General features: G+C 37.8%; 1 protein-coding gene across 3 annotated transcripts in view; it reads right to left on the minus strand.

The window, feature by feature from the left end:
- The window catches only part of PIK3C2G (phosphatidylinositol-4-phosphate 3-kinase catalytic subunit type 2 gamma), a 381,818-nt gene that overhangs the window by 255,133 nt on the left and 109,116 nt on the right, over nucleotides 1–17,569 (minus strand). For all 3 annotated transcript variants that reach the window (XM_074403237.1, XM_074403236.1, XM_039461721.2), the window contains exons 12-13: nucleotides 11,942–12,064; nucleotides 5,560–5,691 (exon numbers count right to left, since the gene is read on the minus strand). In XM_074403237.1, coding sequence (XP_074259338.1) covers nucleotides 5,560–5,691; nucleotides 11,942–12,064 — 255 coding nt within the window. The remainder of the gene's footprint in view (nucleotides 1–5,559; nucleotides 5,692–11,941; nucleotides 12,065–17,569) is intronic.

The raw sequence follows: 17,569 nt of genomic DNA on the forward strand, positions 1-17,569 counted from the left end.
AAGCATGGTGCTGGCATCTGCTCAGCTTTCAGGGAGGCCTCAGGAAGCTTCCAATCATGGTGGAAAGCAAAGGGTGAACAGGTGTCTCACATGGTGAGAGTGGGAGCAAATTTTGAGGACATGCCACACACTGCCAATCAATCAGATCTTGCAAGTACCCACTCACTAGTTCAAGGACAGCCCCAGGCCATGAGGGATTCATCTTCATGACCTAAACATCTCCCACCATGTCCTACCTCCAACACTGGAAACTACAATTCAACACTAAATTTGGAGGAGACAACATCCAAACTATATTATTCTTCCCCTGGCTCCTCAAATCTCATGTCTTTCTGACATTGCAAAATGCAATCATGCCTTCTCAATAGTCACCCAAAGTCTTAATTCATTCTGGCATTAACTCAAATATCTGAAGTCCAAGTCCAAAGTCTCATCTAGAGATAAGTTCTTTCCATCTATGAGCCCATAAAATCAAAACAAATTATTTATTTTCAAGATAAAATGGGGATACAGAAATTGGGTAAAAATTCTCATTCCAAAAGGGAGAAATTGCCAAAAGAAAGGAGTTACAGGTCCCACGCAAGTCTGAAACCCAGCAGGGCAGTCATTAAATCTTAAGGCTCTAAAAATAACCCTTGACTCCATATCCCACATCCTGAGCACACTGATACAATGGTGGGTTCCTAAGAACTTGGTCAGCTTTGCCCCTGTGGCTTTTCTATGATGAGTTAGTAAACTGCTAGTGACTCTACCATGCCAGAGTCTGGAGAGCGGTGGCCCATTTCCCACAGCTTCACTATGCAGTGCCCCAGTAAGGACTCTGTGAAGAATCCAACTCCATATTTCTCTTCTGCAGTTCCCCACTAGAGGTTCTCTGTGAGGAATCTGCCCCTGTAACAGGCTTATGCCTGAGTACCCAGGCTTTCCAGTATATTCTTTGAAATCTAGGTGGAGGTTGCTAAGCTTCCTTCACTCTTGCACTCTGTGTGCTTGCAGATTTAACACCTTGTGGAAGCTGCCAAAGATTATAGCTTGCACTTTACAAAGTGGTGGTCCAAGCTGTACCTGAGCCACTTTGATCTGAGGCTGGAGCCAGAGCAACCTCAATGTTGGGAGCAGTGCCCTGAGGCTGCACACAGCAGCAGGGCCCTAGGCCTGTCCCTAGAAACCATTCTTTCCTCCTAGGGTTTCACATTTTCTTGGCTATCAGCACCTGGCTCTTTTTTAGTTATGCAAATATGTCTAACAAGAACTTGCTCCAAGCCCACTTCGGTTTCTCTCCTGATAATGCTTTTTCTTTCTCTGCCAAATGGCCAGGCAGCACATTTTCCAAACTTTTATTCTCTGCTTTCCTTTTAAATACAAATTCTAATTCTGAGTCATTTTTTCACTCCTGCATCTAAGATGAGGCTGTTAGAAGCAACCGGGCTACCTCTTGGACCCTTTGCTACTTAGAAATTTCTCCTGTCAGATACCCTAAGTTACCATTCTTAAGTTCAAACTTCCACAGATTCCTAAGGCATGAGCACAATGCAACCAAATTCCTTGCTAAGGCATAACAAGAGTAACCTTTGCTTCAGCTCCCAATAAGTTCCTTATTGCCATCTGAGACCTCGTTAGCCTTTACAGAATTTATATCACTATCAGTGTTTTGGCCACAACTATTTAACTGGTCTCTCAGAAAACACAAACTCTCTCATTTTCCTATCTTCTTCTGAGTGGTCCAAACTCTTCCAGGCTCTGCCTGTTACCCAGTTCTAATGCCACATCCACAGATATCTTTATAGCAATACCCTACTTCTGGTACCAATTTTCTGGGTTAGGCTATTTTTGCATTGCTGTAAGGAAATACCTGAGCCTGGGCAATTTAAAAGAAAAGAGGTTTAACTGGCTCACAGTTATGCAGGCTTTACAGGAAGCATGGTGCTGGCATCTGCTGGGCTTCTGGGGAGGCCTCAAGAAGCTTACATTCATGGCAGAAGGCAAAGGAGGAACAGGTCTCTCACATGGTGAGATCAGAACCAGGTGGGAGGAGGTGCCACACACTTCTAAACAACCAGATCTGTGACTACCTATTCACTATCTCAAGGACAGGACCAAGCCATGAGAGATCTGCTCCCATTACCCAAACACCTACCACGAGGACCCACCTCCAACACTGAGGACCATAATTCAGTATGAGATTTAGAGGGGACAACATCTAAATACATCCCTCTTGTAGGGTAGTGAAATGTTTACAGAGTGTTTATGGAGAAAGACATGGGACCTAAGAGCAGGAAGGGAGGCAGCTTAAGGTAGTAAAACTCAGACATGCATTCTAGTTTTTGTTCTATTTATAAGTAGCCTGGTGCTAATTGCTGGTTTTTAACTCTTCATTCATCATAGAGTTCTTTGCTTGTAAATGACATATTTGGACTAACTGAGGGTCTCTCTTGGATAGAAGAAAAAATGATAAGAAATTCTCATCTACAATTTTTTTTTCAGTTATATGATTTTGAAGATATATCTGAAACGATTTGATACAATGGAGTCAGGGTTGGCTACTGGGGAATTGTCTAAGGAATCTAACTATTTTGAGAATAAGATTTATTTTAGGCTTTTTTTGAAATTATGAAAACATCCTAATTTTTCAAGATTTTAAAGTCATCTTGGGAGCTTTAAAAATACTGGTACTCAGGCCAGATCACAGACCAATTAAATTAGAATCTTTGGGCATGCTTGGGCTTTGTGTTTAGTTTTAAATCTCCTCAGAAAATTCTACGGTTTAATCAGGGTTGAGAATCTCTGTGCTGAAGTAGCTTACCACAATTTAGAAATGCTAGGTAATTACCATACTATTATATTTGAACTTGAATAGGGGAGGGAGCTCATGGAAACTGTTGAGGTAAGGATAACAGTTTCTCACTACATTGTGGTGACATTACAAATGTAGATGAGGTGGAAGCCTTGTCTGCAAAAGACAGCATTATAAAGCTTCTGTGGGCCAAATTTACTTTTGGACTTGAGACTTTTTGAGATAGAATTAAAGATAAGTTTGCATGCTTGAAAATGTAGAAGTTTATTTTTATTTTCAGACTTTGTTGATGCAGCCGTAACTGATGTACCTGAGTTTAATCACCATTGGTTCGTCTGAAATACACTTCTGGAAACCACAAAGAGATCAGAAACCTTTAATTCTGCATATTTTCAGTTGATATATGTGTTGGAAAAAACAATGACATAAGCACTCATTATAGTTCCACATGGCTAGCTATGGGCAATTTGAACTGTAATAAAAAACAGATTCAATATCAAATGTTTATGAGCAGGGATTATCCCATGAAAGAAAATAAAATTAAGTTGCCAATTTGCTTTGATTTGAAAGATCTGCATCAAATAAATTGTGTTAGAATCTTTGTAACTTGAAGCAATGAGCAAAGTCAAGTCTTCCCAGCCTCCCAGTTGCACCATGTGATGTGTTTCTGGTTTCTTAAAAATATCTGTATTTCCTTAAATTATCCAGCATAGGACAAAAGCAGATTTTCTGATTTTCAGGAGAAATAGGTTTTTAAAAAAATATTTAGAAATGCTTATTGGGGCCAAGCGCAGTGGCTCACGCCTGTAATCCCAGCACTTTGGGAGGCCGAGGTGGGTGGATCACGAGGTCAAGAGATCAAGACCATCCTGGTCAACATGGTGAAACCCTGCCTCTACAAAACGTACAAAAAAATTAGCCGAACATGGTGGCATGCACCTATAGTTCCAGCTACTCAGGAGGCTGAGGCAGGAGAATTGCCTGAACCCAGGAGGCGGAGGTTGCGGTGAGCTGAGATCGCGGCATTGCACTTCAGCCTGGGTAACAAGAGTAGAACTCCGTCTCAAAAAAAAAAAAAAAAAAGAAAAAAAAAAGAAATGCTTATTGAGTACTTGTTGAAGTGAGTTTTATTTTCTGATGTCTCATCATCTATAATTTTGACACATCCCCTTAAAAAATACCACCTAGGATCAGTCCCAGATGCCATTTCTCACAAATGCTCATCTTCTATGACCACTCGTCTGTAAAATGCTTACCAATGGTAAGTGACATATGACAAAACAACATGGAGGTGGTATTTTTACTATCATGATCATCTGGAAAAATGCCTTCAAGATTAGTTTTAAAGACAAAAATATTTCTAAATTATTATATGTTTAGTGTTCATTGATTTGTATGTGCAAGTAGTATGTTACATGAGGGGAGAGTAACATGGACTTAACCTTCTTTTTTCCATGACTAATTAGAAATATTCTACAAAAAAATGATAGATCTTAGAAATACTGCAGGTGAAACTTCAAGGAAACTCACTTATGAGAAGGAAGGACACTTGTATAGCTGCTCCTAGTGAGAAAGAAAATAAAATACTTAGCACACAAATTATGTCTTTGAAATGTCTGCTAATAGCAATAGGTACTGCTTTTAGGGCTAACCTGTTGCTTACAGACTTTGAAATCTTAATTCATTCTTTATCTCCTCTATAGGGACTGTTTTTCCCCCGCTCAGTTCAATTTAGTAAACAAACCTGTACTGATTGCCTGTTTGTATGAGGTGCTACATTAGATGATAGATGCGACAAAGATATACACATTCCTTGTCTTCAAGGAACACCAGTATAGAAATGGGCTAAAACATGAAAACAAATAACAGAGCAACACACAAACACACACAGTGTACATCAGAAATAATACCACAAAGAAGATTTTTAAATATCTATTATGGTTGCTAATAATTTTTCATATTGATTAGGTCTGGAAAATAAAGACTAATGCAATTAAAAAATATTTTTGCATTACCATATCTTTCTAAAACAGCAGGGGCAGAAACATAGTTTATAAAAATATTAACATTACAATATATGTTTTAATTTATCCAAAGTCCTGAATTTTATCATTTGATTCTGAAGCAAGAGTAGCCATATGAAAAATGATTGATTTTTAAAAAATGCTTTTTCCCTAATACCATAGAAAATCATGTAATTGATTTTATCAATTATTCTGAATATTAACAGTTTCTAAGATTTATGGTTAAATCAACACTTCATTTTACAATGATCGTTAGTTCTGAGAGAATATCTGAATATATAATTGACTTAGTTTTCTGAAAAATATCACATTAAAGTTACTAAATATTTCTTCTTGGCAAGAAAAGCTCAGTAAGCCAGTTACTTTATATAATTTTACTTTAGCCAGAATTCCATGACTTACATTTTTTCTAAATGACAGTATTAATCCAAATCATTTTGAATTACTAATTCCAAAGAAATCAGCTGGTCAGAGAAGAAAAAGTAATTGAGATTAGTCATACCAATACCTTTTCATTATGAATGACCCAGCTAACAAGTTGAGCATGAGTCCTGTTTCTAAAGCCGTTTCTACAATTTTACTTTTCAGTTCTGCTTTCAGTAGTCACAATTTACATTGAACTATGTCAATTTTAGAATAAAATGCCTTGATTTCCTCATTATGCCATATACTGCAAAATATTTACTTCTAAGAATGTTTTATTGAAATGACAGGCTTATTACTCACAATTGATATACTTACTCTTTTGGAAACAATGGAAGACAAGACCACGCCAATAAATTTGAATTGTTGGTTGCACAGGCAATCCCAAACAGTTTTACAGTGAGCATGGATTCCCTTGGAAGTGACTTTATTTCAAGAGGAAAATTGATCCTAAGAATAAAAGAAAGACATAGCATCACCTACCCAATTGTACTGATATTTTAATAAGAACATTCTTATCATTGTACTGGTCTGGGACAAAGATATTTATTTGAATAGAGACAGCCTCTTGAAGTTTTTTGTTTGATCTTGTAAAAATGGGAATTTAACAGAAGTACGTAGAATAGTGAAATTTTGTCAACTGGTGAAAATTATTCCGGATAATGTTGACATGTAAGTGTATATTTATAGTTACAATAACTTGAACATTTATTCTTAAGTTGTTGCAAGCACAGATGAAAAACAGACTTAGAAGGACATTGTGTTAGGGAGCTGGAGAAGGCAGGAAATAACTCAAAATGTTTCTGAAAGATTAGGTTAGCTATAATGAGATGGAGATTTGAAAAAGTAGATTCCAGAAAGAGGAAAAAGCACAGACAAGGCCATATATGGATAAAAGATTAGGTGTATCTGAGAAATGGTGAATAGTTCATTGTGGCTGGAACAAAAGAAGTCAAATTGATAGGGGAAGCTGTGGAGGATGTAATTAGAAAGATGGGTGGTTGCCAGATTGCTTAAGAGCTCTACATGCCAGGCAAAGATATTTGAACTTCTCCCTAAAGTCAAGAAGAAATATTTGAAAAATGGAGCCAAAGTGTAGAAAGTTGTTTGCCATTTTAAATGTGGACCATTCTGGGTCATGATGAGGTCCTAGGAATTTGGGGGATGGTCACTGAAATGTAACACATATACAATCTCTGGATATAATAAAGTCAAGACTCTCTGAGCTCAGATCCTGGATGGATTACAAATGCTAGCAAGTAAAATTGGCTAAGGATAGTCACAAAATTTTTAATTGGTGAGAAAAACTCAAGTTTGAGTTGGAGCCATCAATATATATATAAGCAAGTGTCCAGAAGGTCCTAAATAATACTATGAGACTGGGTGGGATATACATGGGTGATGTGATTGTTTGAGAAGGGTCTTTTGACAGTAAGTTGAGACTGTGATCTGATGTCTCTAATAGGGGCAGAAACACATGTACCATTCATTCTTTTCTGGAGTCATCTCAATTGCATAGAATTATATAAACAGATTCTCATATATGATCATTATACGAACATATGTCAATTATATGATCATTATATGATAATGCTTCAGAGAAGCATGGCGTTTGGGAAGGAACTATTTGTGAGATAAGGAGATGAAAGAAAATTTTTTCTAGGAGCTGAGATGGGGAGATATGTTTATTAGCAGATGAGAATGCCAAACAAGAATGAGAAAATCAGAACAAAGTTTGGCAGACAGGGCCAGAGTCATGGGAGATGAATCACTGATGAATGGGAAGGAGAAAGAGGAAAGAGACTTGAGGAGTGACTGAGCAGTTTGATGGGATGATATCTGACGGCCATGAGGCGTGAGAGAAATAAACAGAATCTACCGGCCTTGGCATTTCCAGCTGAACTTTGATGTAAAGTTGTTTGAGAAGTAGGTGATTATTAGAATATGGATCATGACCAAAGCCTTTTGTCCAACTGAAAGGTGCTGACCAAAGTTTACCCAGCTGAGGCCTCAGGTGATATTAAGCATCTTCTCACACTAGGAGTTGGCTTTCGAATCTGGAGACTGGGGAAGAGATTTTACCCAAAGTTTCAAATCAAACATGGGTGACTCCTTCTTTTCAGTGTGCGCAGCATCTATCCTTGGGGATAAGTGGAAGTTAATTTAGTTCAGTGACCACAGTTGAATTTAAGAAAGGACATCGCTCTCTGCTTCACATGCTGTCCACTGAGATAATCAGGTCCAGATCCAGGGTGGTCATAGAGCAGCTAACAGGAGGAAAGACAGAAGAGCTATTTTAGAAGTAAAAGGGATAACTAATATCTGACTGATGGCATACCAGTGGAATGAGACAATAAAGAATCAAAGATGAATTCTAGTTTCTAGATTACAACAGATGCTTTTAACTGATAGGGAACAAAGAAGAAAGAGAAAATTGAGGTGGGAATAATGAATACAATTTAGGGAATGATGTTATTGAGTTAATAATAATTGTGAGATGCCAATATATAAACTGTCTGTGGAGAGAACGAGTCCAAGTTTGGATTTAGATATGTCTGTTTTCAGAAAATGACCTTATTGACTATGATGCATTTAGCCTTTCTAAGTCTTTCTTTTTCTTTTACACAAAGTGGAACTACTAGTATATAACACAAATATGGCAAATTTTAGACTGAATATCAGCATTACATTGATTTATTCAATCAGTATTATAATAATTTATATTAGCCATTGCGCATTTAATACTCAGAGTGTAAAAAACACATTTCTTGTAGACATATAAAATGTAAGTTGATATGATTTGGCTTTGTGTCCCCATCCAAATCCCATCTTGAATTGTAATTCCCAGTTATTGAGAGAGCGACCCGCTGGGAGGTGACTGGATCATAGGAGCATTTTCCCCCATGCTGTTCTCATGATGATGAGTGAGTTCTTGCCGCAATTGGAAGGTTTTATAAGTGGAAGTTTCTCCTGCTCTCTCTTTTCCTGCCATCTGGTAAAGAAAGTACTCGCTTCTTCTATCCCTTCTGCCATGATCTGATGTTTCCTGAGGCCTCCCCAGCTATGCAGAACTGTGAGTCAAGTAAGCATCTTTCATTTAGAAATTATCCAGTCTCTTGTAGTATCTTTGTAACAGTGTGAGAACTGACAAATACATAAGTCTAGCTAGACTCAACAGAGAAAAATAAAGACTAGAGTGAGAAGAATCTTCTATTGTTAAAGACTGTCAAATTTTAGATTAAAATATTAAATTCAGACCCAGTGTGGTGGCTCACGCCTGTATTCACAGCACTTTGGGAGGCAGAAGCAGGTGGATCAACTGAGGTCGGGTGTTCTAGACTAGCCTGACCAACATGGAGAAACCCTGTCTCTACTAAATACACACATACACACAAAAAAGCAGGGTATGGTGACACATGCCTGTAATTCCAGTTACTCAAGACTGAGGCAGGAGAATCACAAACCCTAGAGGTGGAGGTTGTGGTGAGCTGAGATTGTGTCATTGCACTCCAGCCTGGGCAACAAGAACAAAACTCCATCTCAAAGCAAAAAAAAAAATTAAATTGGATATCTATATGTTTAGGTATCCAAAACTAAAAGTCCTTTCTTTTCATTCGTATTCTTTCATACTTGTTATATTCATTTAAGGTAATATGGATATATTTCTCAGCTTAAAAGAAGCTCTGAAACTTGACATAAAATGCTGATGATCCTGTGGAATGCACTGTAATTTCTTTAATGTTCTTTCTTTTACCTATAATTGACTCTCTATTCAGCTTTCATATTTCTGTGCTAGGATGAAAACTGTAATTTCACCTTATTTCTCACATGATCTAGAATGTTCTTTTTTCCCATTAGGTCTGGCTTCTTCATGTATAACTTCACTTGTTAGTTTTTTTCATAACAAGAATGAAAAAAATTATATAAGTTAAAGTGGATAGTTACTGCCAATTTCCATTCTGTCATTTTTATTAATAAAAAGAAATTCTTTTAGGATAAGAATAAGTGCTTCCTAAGTAGTTATTTATTCATTCTTTAATACATATGAATTTTTAAAGCCAGAATAATCTCGCATTCAGTGAATTTTTTTTTAACTTTTGTATAGCTACTTAAAAATCAAAGGAATGAACTTTCAGACAAAAAAGGAAAAAATTTAAGAGACAATTCAGTAAATGGAGTTAGGTTGCTTTTTTTTTTAAACTAAGGAACAGGTACAGATCTCAAGTTTTAACCACATGTTTGCCTCACTATAGTACTTAAGAATGAATAATCATTAAATTTCTTTTTAAATTGTATTCTTCTAATGAAATAGTTTTTCTAAAACCAGAGTAAGTTTCTGAGAGTGAAAAGTGAGAGATTTTGAAAGGTACACTTTTTCTTTCTTTTTTCTTTTTTTTTTTTTTCCTGAGACAGAGTCTCACTCTGTCACCCAGGCTGGAGTGCAGTGGTGCAATCTCAGCTCATTGCAACCTCTACCTCCTGTGTTCAACTGATTCTCCTGCCTTAACTTCTTGAGTAGCTGGGATTACAGGTGCAGGCCACCACACCTGGCTAATTTTTGTATTTTTAGTAGAGATGGGGTTTTGCCATGTTGGCCAGGCTAGTCTTGAACCCCTGATCTCAAATGATCCACCTCTTAATGTGCTGGGATCACAGGAGTGAGCCACTGCACCTCGCTGAAAGCTACATTGTTCAGAACTCTCCTACTAATACTGAAACAAAATAAAAACAGTAGGCCACTGCAAGGACTTTATCTTTTCACTGAGTAAAATGGAGAGCCAGTTCAGGGTTTTCAGACAGAAAAATGACAGGCCTTGTCTGTTATTTTAAAGAGACCACTTTAGCTGTTATGCAAGGACTATAAAGGTGTAAGAGAAGTAGGGAGACCATTATACAGCCATTGTGGTATACAAAGGAGAGAGGTTGGTTGTTTGGATCACTGAGGTGATGAGAATATATTCTGGATATGTTTTGAGAAGAGAGTCAGTAGGATTTTCTGAACATGGGGACTGAAAGGAGATTCAGACTAAGGATTTTGATCTGACCAGCTAGAATTAGAATTGATTATCCAGAGTGGCCATCCATGGGTGGAGTGGTTTGAAATATAAGACCAAAAATTTAGTTTAAGACATACTGATTCTTAAGTGTGGAGTTTGTGAATGATGCCTGGGTTGCTGATATAAATTTGGGAATTGTTAGCAGATAAATGGTATGTAAAGGCATGCAACTATAAGCGAAAAGTGAGGGAATACTGACATATATAACAGAGAATAGGGTTAAGGGCTAAGATTATAATCAGTCTAGGAGAAGGAAAGGACATGAAGAACAAATGGCCAGTGAGGTAAGAGTCAGCCATGCAGAAAGCAAATTTCAAGATGGAGCGTGAGATCAACAGTGCCAATAGCTTCTGACAGGTCATGTAAAATGAGGACTGAGAAACAAACACTGGATTTAGCCATGAAGGTTACTGGTGACAATTTCAGTGGAGCAGAGGTGATGAAAGCTTGATTGGAGTATGTTATAGAGCAGACAAAAAAACTGAATAAAGTGAATGTAGATAGTTATTTGGAAGGTCTGATCACAAAGCAGAGAAAAGAAATGGGATAGCTACTGGCAGGAGAATGGAGCAGAACAGAGATTGTTATTATTTTATTTCTTAATTTAAAACATGAGTACTACTCAAGGAAGCGGAGATAGAGATTGTCATGGTCCTAGAAGAAGGTAGATTTAGTTTGGAATGGGAGGCACCATGAAGCATGTGAGAATTAAAGGTCACATGCTATGTATCAGGAGACAGTCTCCATTGATAATGGTAAGAGTAAGAGTAGGATAGATGGTACTAACATCATCCTCTTCTACAAATTCAGACACATTTTATTGATGGAAAAGCATCATGCTGAGAGTCAAGTTATCTGCTAAGAAAGCCAGATCCTCTGAAAGAGCTGAGGGAGAGTAGGCTGGGGAATTTTCTTCTGCTTGAGGTGGGAAGAATATTGATCTGAGTGAAGCAATAGACACTGCAGAGAAATGACTGAGAGCAAGTCAGCAGAGCATGAAGAAATGCAGCAGTAACCATGGAAAAGCTGTGGATGTGGCCTAGGAGACCCCTGAGATTCTGAGTAAGGAGAAGCGTTGAGTGTGGGGAGCAAAAAAAAGGGGAGAAAGACAGTGATAACGTTAGGAAAGTACTTTATCTTCTTGATTTAACAAATCTTTACAGAAGAAGGAAGTGGGAGCCAGTCACCCCAAATTCAGTTTATTGTAAAAAAAAATTTTATTGTTTAAATAAATTTGTACTTCAGCTTATGTGAGAAAATGGAGAAAATGGAGATTACCCACATTATCAGGAGGGTTGTCTTTTCTTTGTTATTTCTGGACTCCCTCTACTTCTATCTCAAAGAGAGCATATTCCTGATACGTACAGTGTGTGAATGATTAATAAGTCTTCTTTTTTTCAATTTCCTTTTTTTCTCAGTTCAGTAATGTGAATTGTACACTTGTCTGGGTTTCTAAATGGACTTTTAATCTGTTGAATTGAACAGTCAGTTATCTATTAGCCCTAGCATATTTATCATTCCACCGAATCAAATCAACAGGCAGCATATATTTTTTTAATCACATCTTTTGCTTTAGAAAAAGGGGAGGGGGAAGCTGATCTTTATTAGATAAATGATCCAAACAGAGTAAAGATTAAACTTACGTTTCATTCCAGTTGACCAGGAAGAAAAATAATTTCTTGACTGGAATATTTCTGCAGTTTCTCACTTGGCACAGCTTCTTTCCAGCATACGTAAGCCAACAGGTAAAAGAAAATGCTTTGTAGCTAAAAAGAAACAGCATGGATTCAATATGCTTGGCCCTTTAAAGAAACCAGCTTTCTATATGGGTCAATTATTTCTGCAGTCAAAAGGCAAATGATAAAGTGATGTTTGCTTGCATAAATCATGCTTTCAAAATTGCTTTAAGAATTTATATTGGATATATCAACGAGACTGTGGAATAGCAGGCCCTAAGACCTTCCTTTACTCATGGAGAGAAAAGTTCAACAATATGCTGACTAATTCCTTTTGTAAAAAACCAGAAACTACTTAAGAGGCTCCTATAACCCAAGCGAATTCAAAACCAGTCATGTCAGAGATGGTAGAAAAATTAGTGGCATTCACTTACAGAGCCTCTTGGCACAGGGTGACATGATCAATGGTCAGAAGGAAACTCTCAATTTCTGGCTTCCCCTCAAGGAGGGAAAGAGAACAGTGGAACATATATCTAACACTTAGACTTAGCACCATCAAGGCTACCCAAGGAACTAGCTTTTGTCTTTCCTGAATCTAAAAGCTGACAGGAAATGGCAGCAGTCTGGGGGCCAATGAAAACAAAGATGATGGTTTGAAATAGCACGTACTTGCTATTGCTCAGCATACAATGATTAGGAAAACTCCCAATTTATGGCTTCTACCTGGGGAGGAAAAGAGTTGATTCATGTGTCCAACGTTCCAGCTCGTGGGGGTACTATCAGAAGGACTGGTTTCTGTCTTATCTGTCTTGGAGCACTGCAGGACCTGGCATACCCTAGATTCCTGGAGACTGTTGAGAATAAAGAAAAGCTGGGGGGCTTCTTATTGTTCCAGAGGTCCTATGGTAGAGTAGACAAGGACTCTGTACCTTGTCAGCCTCTCTCTGGTCAGGGCAAGTGGGAGAGAAGAAAGGAGCATATGTTCAACATTCCAGCTTTTAAAGAGATTGCCCGAGGGATTTCTTTCTGTTTTATCCAACTAGAAGCACTGATGGGATGCAGCATACTTATGCACCCTACTGAAAACAAAATGATCTGATCACCTCACAGGAATTCCACAGAACCTGCAACACAACAAGACAGACACCAGAAAAAGAGAGAAAAAATGAGCTCCACAAAATAGAAACCAGCAAAATCCCTCTACCTGGAAATTTACAAGTACAAGCAGAGTGAAGATGCACTCTTATAAAAGGTTTGGAAGGCACACAGAATCTCTAGCCAGGTTTATTTTTGAAGCTTTTTTTTTTTTTTTTTTTTTTTTCAGTGTGAAGCCAGACCACAAAGACTGAGAGAGTTTGCTTTTTTTTCCAAATGCCCAGATCCCAACACAAGGTAATAAGGCACACAAAGAAACAGGGAACCATCACCTAGCCAGAGAAACAAAGGAACAAAACAAACCAATTCTAGGAAAATAAAGATATATAAATTATGTGACAAATAATTCAAAATAACCATCATAAAGATACTCAATGAAAAATTATGGATGAATAAAATGAGAATATCAACAACGATACAGAAAATATTATTTAAAAAATCAAATAGAAAGTTTGGAGCTAAAGAATACAATAACTGAGTTGAAAAATTTACTACAGAGATTCTGAATCAGAATTGATAAAGCAGAGGAGATAATCAGTGAACTTGAAGACAGGTTATTTGAAATTGTCCAGCCAGAGAAGCAAAAAAATGAAAACAACAACAACGACAAAAATCCCATAACGAACAGAAGAAAGCCAAATAGAATAATGGACACGATCAAGTAGGCCAATATATCAATATATTATTGTGGGATTTTCAGAAGAAGAAAAAAGGAAAAAAAAAAAAACGGAGAAAAGTTCATTTGAGAAAGTAATGATTGAAACCTTCCTAAATTTGTGGAACAAAATGAATATCCAGCTTCAGGAAGCCTACTGGATGCCAACTATGAAGAACCCAAGGAAGACCCCATAGGGACATATTAAAATCAAATTACAAAAAGTCAAAGATGAAAAGAGAATTTCACAGGCAGCTAGAGAAAGTGACTAATCATGTACAAGAGAACATTCATAAGATTATCAGTGTATTTTTCAGCAGAAACTTAGTGAGCCAGAAGAGAGAGAAATAATATATTCAGTGTGCTGAAAGAAAAACAAAACTGTCACTAATGAATACTATATTTAATAAAAATCATCCTTCAGAAATGATGAAAGAGAAATATTTCATGAGGCGAATAAAAGCTGAGGGAGTTCCTCAACCAATACAGGACCTGCTTTATAAGAAACTCTCCTTCAAATCGAAATGAAATGATACTTTAGAGAAACACAAAAGCATCAAAAGTATAAAACTCACTGGTAAAGATAAACTTATAGACAAATACAGAATACTGTAATGGTGCTAAATAAATTACTTTAAACTCTGGTATAGCATTTAAAAGACCAAAAGACAAAAAAAGCTACAACAATGTGCTAATGGATATGTAATATAAAAAGATGTAATTTGTGACATCTCTGACCTAAACTGTGGTAGGGTGGAAATAGAAGTACAGAGTTTTCTTTTGTAATTGAATTTAACAGCTTAAAGAAGGTTGCTATAAATATAAGATATTTTGTATAAGACTCATGGTAAACACAAAAAGAAACCTATGGAAGATATAAAAATAAATAAACAAGAAAAAAAAATCAAAACATGTCACTACCTAAAAAAAAATCAAAGCAAGTCACTACATGAAAAAAAATCAATGAACTCTAAAAAACACAGCCAGAGAGGAAAAGACAGAGAAGATACAAGACAGAAAACAATTAGCAAAATGGTAATGATAAGTCCTTTACTATCAATTACTTTAAAAATAGATTAAACTCCCCAATCAAAAGACAATATCCATTTAACCAACAGCATGGCTAAATGGACAAAAAGTATATAAGATCCAACTAGATGCTACTGACCAAAGACCCCTTTAGATTTAAGGACACGAATAGGCCAAAAATGAAAGGATAAAAAAGCTATTCTATGCAAATAGTAACCAAGTGAGCAGGAGTGGCCATACTTACACCATCAAAGTAAAGTTTAAGTAAAAAACCATAACAAGAGAAAAAGAAGGACATTATATAATGACAAAAAGGTAAATTAACCAGGAGGCTATAACAAAACATCAGAACACTCAATATGTAAAGCAGCTTCCAAACACCCAACATATAATGTAATCATTGACAGAGCTGAAGGAATAAATAGAGAGCAAAACAATAACACTAGATATTAATAATAGCCCACTTTTATTAAGTAGAACAACCAGATAGAAGGTAAGTAAACAGAGGACTGGAACAACACTACAGACCAAATGGACCTAACAGATAAATATAGAACATTCAATCCAGGAGGAGCAGAATACATATTCTTCTAAACCAAACAGGAAATACTCTCCAGGCTAGATGACACATTAGGTCACAAAACAAATCTCAACAAACTTAAGAAAACTGAAATAATGTCAAGTAGCTTTCTGACCACAGTAGAATGAAATTTAAAATCAATAGCGGGAAGAAATCCGGAGCATTCACAAATAGGTGGAAATCAAACAACACACTCCTGCAAAACCAATGGTTCAAAGAAATCCAAAGGGCAATTATAAAATTCTCATAATTGGCAGTGCTTACAGCTTGAGGAGTGTGCATCCTGCCCAGGTGCAGTGGCTGCCATTGAGACCCACCTGAGGCACTTTGCCTTCAGCCTCGCAGCACTTCCAGCTGCATCTCCTGCACCTGGTCAGCTTGCTCACTCACCCTATCTTCCCTGTAGCCTGCTGCACCATGGAGTTGGCATTGGTGGCATTAGCACCAGTTGAGCTGGTCTGCAGCAGCAGGTATGAACATTTATAGAATGGGGAAGAGCCTGAAGAACCCAAGAAGGCTTCAGGTGAGGTTCCTCCATCTTACAGTAGGAACTCTGCAGAGTACGGTATATTTGACTATGAAGATGAGTCTAATTTTCTAATGCCCCTGTTTTACAATGTGGTTACAAACATTACTAGTGTATAATTAAGTCATGAGAATCAAGGCTGAAGCTATTTCTTTGGTTCCTGGAAGAGATGAAGATTTTGTGAGACAAGATGATTTTGATGATGCTGACCAGCTGAGGACAGGAATTTTTTTGTGGTTAACTTTTTTTTTCCTGGCCTTCCTCTCAACTAGATTGAGTTTTTTCCTGTCGTTTTTCCTAACTGCTTCAGTGGCAGGAAGATATGACACCATTTCAGAATTTGGTCTCTTTCTATTTAAGTGGGTCCTGAGAGTCAGATTTCTAACCTGTTTCCCTTGATACTGGTAGTCAGCACTGTGGCTGTGGAATAAACCAAATGCTGAGTTAACATTACCTTCGAGAAATGGGGCCAACCCATGTTTTCTTTTAGGTTTTTCTCAGATTTAAGGGTTCCTCAGGTGACCCATGCACTTTCCACTGGTCTTTTTCCTTCTCTTCTGGGGTCTCTTTTACCAGTACCCTGACTCAAGTATAGTGAATCCATTCCCATCCAGCTGTTTGCATAGCCATCTCAGTGGCCAGGAGCTCTTAAAAATGACCTTCCCAGATGGTTTTCTTTCCAAGTCTTAATCAGCACCAAGTTACCAGGCTGGAAGTGAGGAACTATGAACTCAAGAGGCAGGGTTTGAGTCATAAGTATTTTTAACCTAAGGGATGACAGGGTGGAGGATATGGCCACTATACACTTCCTTAAGAATTGATCCTTGGTTTCGCTAGTAGAGAGATCTGTAGCTCTGCCTAAACATGGGGGCCCATATAATAACTTGTAGGGGGACAATCCCACATCTTTGCTTCGGGCTGTCCTAATCCTAAGAATCTGGCATACTTTTGCCTTGGTGTTGACTTTCTATGCTCGCTCCAGTTCAACAATAGCAAAGCCAAAAGAGCACTGTAACAGATGCCTGCTGGAGTTCCAGGGATTTTGAGTGAGGGAATGTGTTCTCTTTCTGGGTCCACAAGGGGGCATAGTTTTAAGGGCAAGAATTTCCCAGCACCATGCCCCCTTCCCATCTCTCTCCATCCGGGATATTTAATGGTTTATGTTTGAATTTCATGGGTACTGGAAGAAGCTAAAAGTCAATCCCTCCAGCGGAAGTTCTAAGGAACTCCTTTCATTGGCTTGGGGACTTGGAGAAGGCGGGGATTCCTCCCAGGTTAAAAGACCGCTTCTTCCACACCCCTTCGGACTCCATGTTTCGGTCCCCTTCCACAAACACTGACTTCGACGAACCATCTTTCTCTCTCCTGGATTTCCCTCTGAAGTCCCCTTCCACACTCTCTCGTGGAAGCCTGTCTTTCCCTCCTAAACGCCATCTCTCTCTATTGCCTTCCGCTAAGTGTGGAAGCTGCTTTCCTCTCCCGGATTCCATCTTTCTGGATTCTCTTACTCAGCATGAGAGTTAGCTATTTCTTTCTCTCTCCTTCTCCTGTTTTTCTCTGTCCCTCTCTCTAAATAAATCAGTTTCTACAAACACTTTTAAATCCAGCATTTACCGTGCACTGCGCTGTGGTCCCCTCTCACATTCTTGA

Source organism: Saimiri boliviensis, chromosome 7 (genome assembly GCF_048565385.1).
Source record: "Saimiri boliviensis isolate mSaiBol1 chromosome 7, mSaiBol1.pri, whole genome shotgun sequence".
Lineage (NCBI taxonomy): Eukaryota > Metazoa > Chordata > Mammalia > Primates > Cebidae > Saimiri > Saimiri boliviensis.